The sequence below is a fragment of the Myotis brandtii genome, unplaced genomic scaffold (assembly GCF_000412655.1).
Source record: "Myotis brandtii unplaced genomic scaffold, ASM41265v1 scaffold220, whole genome shotgun sequence".
Lineage (NCBI taxonomy): Eukaryota > Metazoa > Chordata > Mammalia > Chiroptera > Vespertilionidae > Myotis > Myotis brandtii.
In genome coordinates, this window is record NW_005358250.1 from 2219038 (window position 1) to 2220278 (window position 1241).

Below are 1241 nucleotides of genomic sequence, written 5' to 3' on the forward strand. Positions count from 1 at the left end.
GAAGAGCTGGGGGACAGAAGACCTGTGAAGAGTGGGGTGTTTAAGAGTCGGGAAGCAGTGGGGATGAGGGCAGGGAATGGGATGGAGAAATGTGGAGAGGTGGCCTCCCTGGGACGTGCATAAGAGAGGAACAAGCATAAGAGGAGGAGCAGGTTTGGGTAAGATGACGAGCTTGGGTTGGACCTGTTGCATCAGAGGTGACTATGGGACATCAAGGTGACAATTGGCTTATGGGTCTGGAGCCCGGGAGGGAGATTGGGATTTGAGGGGCACGGGTGACTCGGGAACCTGCGGCCATGGCTGAGATTGGATGGGATGTTAGGGGAAGGCGGGTATTAGGGATTAGATCCTAACCTTCAGAGAAGGAACCACAGCCCTAAGAGAGAATATTCAGGAGGTGACTCGGGAACCTGCAGCCATGGCTGTGAGATTGGATGGGATGTTAGGGGAAGGCGGGTGTTAGGGATTAGATCCTAACCTGCAGAGAAGGAACCACAGCCCTAAGAGAGAATATTCAGGGTCAGGCTGCTGGTTCCAGAAGGGTTAAGTCAACCCCCTCCCTCCCCATCACCCTCCCCCCAGGAGCCAGTGGTGACAGCTGAAGCCATGTGAGTTGGATCCTGAATGAGGCTTTATCTCTGGCTCTTCGTCATCGGCCACCGTTCACCATCCACCATGGCACCAGCTCCCTCGGCCAGCCGGGATGGGACAGGCAACTGAGAGAGCCAGAGAGGTCAGCTGGGGAAGGGGGATCCCTGGAGGGGTGGGGGTGCTTTATATGGGGAAACTCTCCTGGGGTCACTGGGGAGGCATCCCAAGCAGCAGTGCTGGGGAGGGGGCTTTCCTGGGGGGTGTTCCAGGGGACATGGGAGGATTCCCAGGGATGATCCCCACAGCCCCCAGGAGAGACCATGGGGGGCAGGCGGGCTGGGGAGGTAACAACAGTGATTCTCCCTCACAGATGATGGTGCCTTTGCCCTGGACTGTGAGAGGAATAGGACTTTGGGCTTCCAGCTGCCAAGCAGGTGGTGGGGGCTCCAGGCCATGATCTGCACCCTCTAACCCTGGTGCTGCCCTCTGCCCTGACTTTCACCGGACCCGGCCATGTCGGAAGGAGAGGCTCCTGCCCCGCGGGGCCGGGCGCTGCCCCCAGATGTGCTGGCAGAGCAGGTGGAGTTGTGGTGGTCCCAGGAGCCGCGGCGCTCGGCACTCTGCTTTGCCATGGCGGTGGGCCTCGTGGC

General features: G+C 59.6%; 1 protein-coding gene across 1 annotated transcript in view; it reads left to right on the plus strand.

The window, feature by feature from the left end:
* The first annotated feature begins 433 nt into the window (after window positions 1–433).
* TMEM125 (transmembrane protein 125) overlaps window positions 434–1241 on the plus strand; it is a 1968-nt gene continuing 1160 nt past the window's right edge. Inside the window, exons 1-2 of the mRNA XM_014539509.1 lie at window positions 434–733; window positions 962–1239. Coding sequence (XP_014394995.1) covers window positions 1105–1239 — 135 coding nt within the window. The 5' untranslated portion in view covers window positions 434–733; window positions 962–1104. The remainder of the gene's footprint in view (window positions 734–961; window positions 1240–1241) is intronic.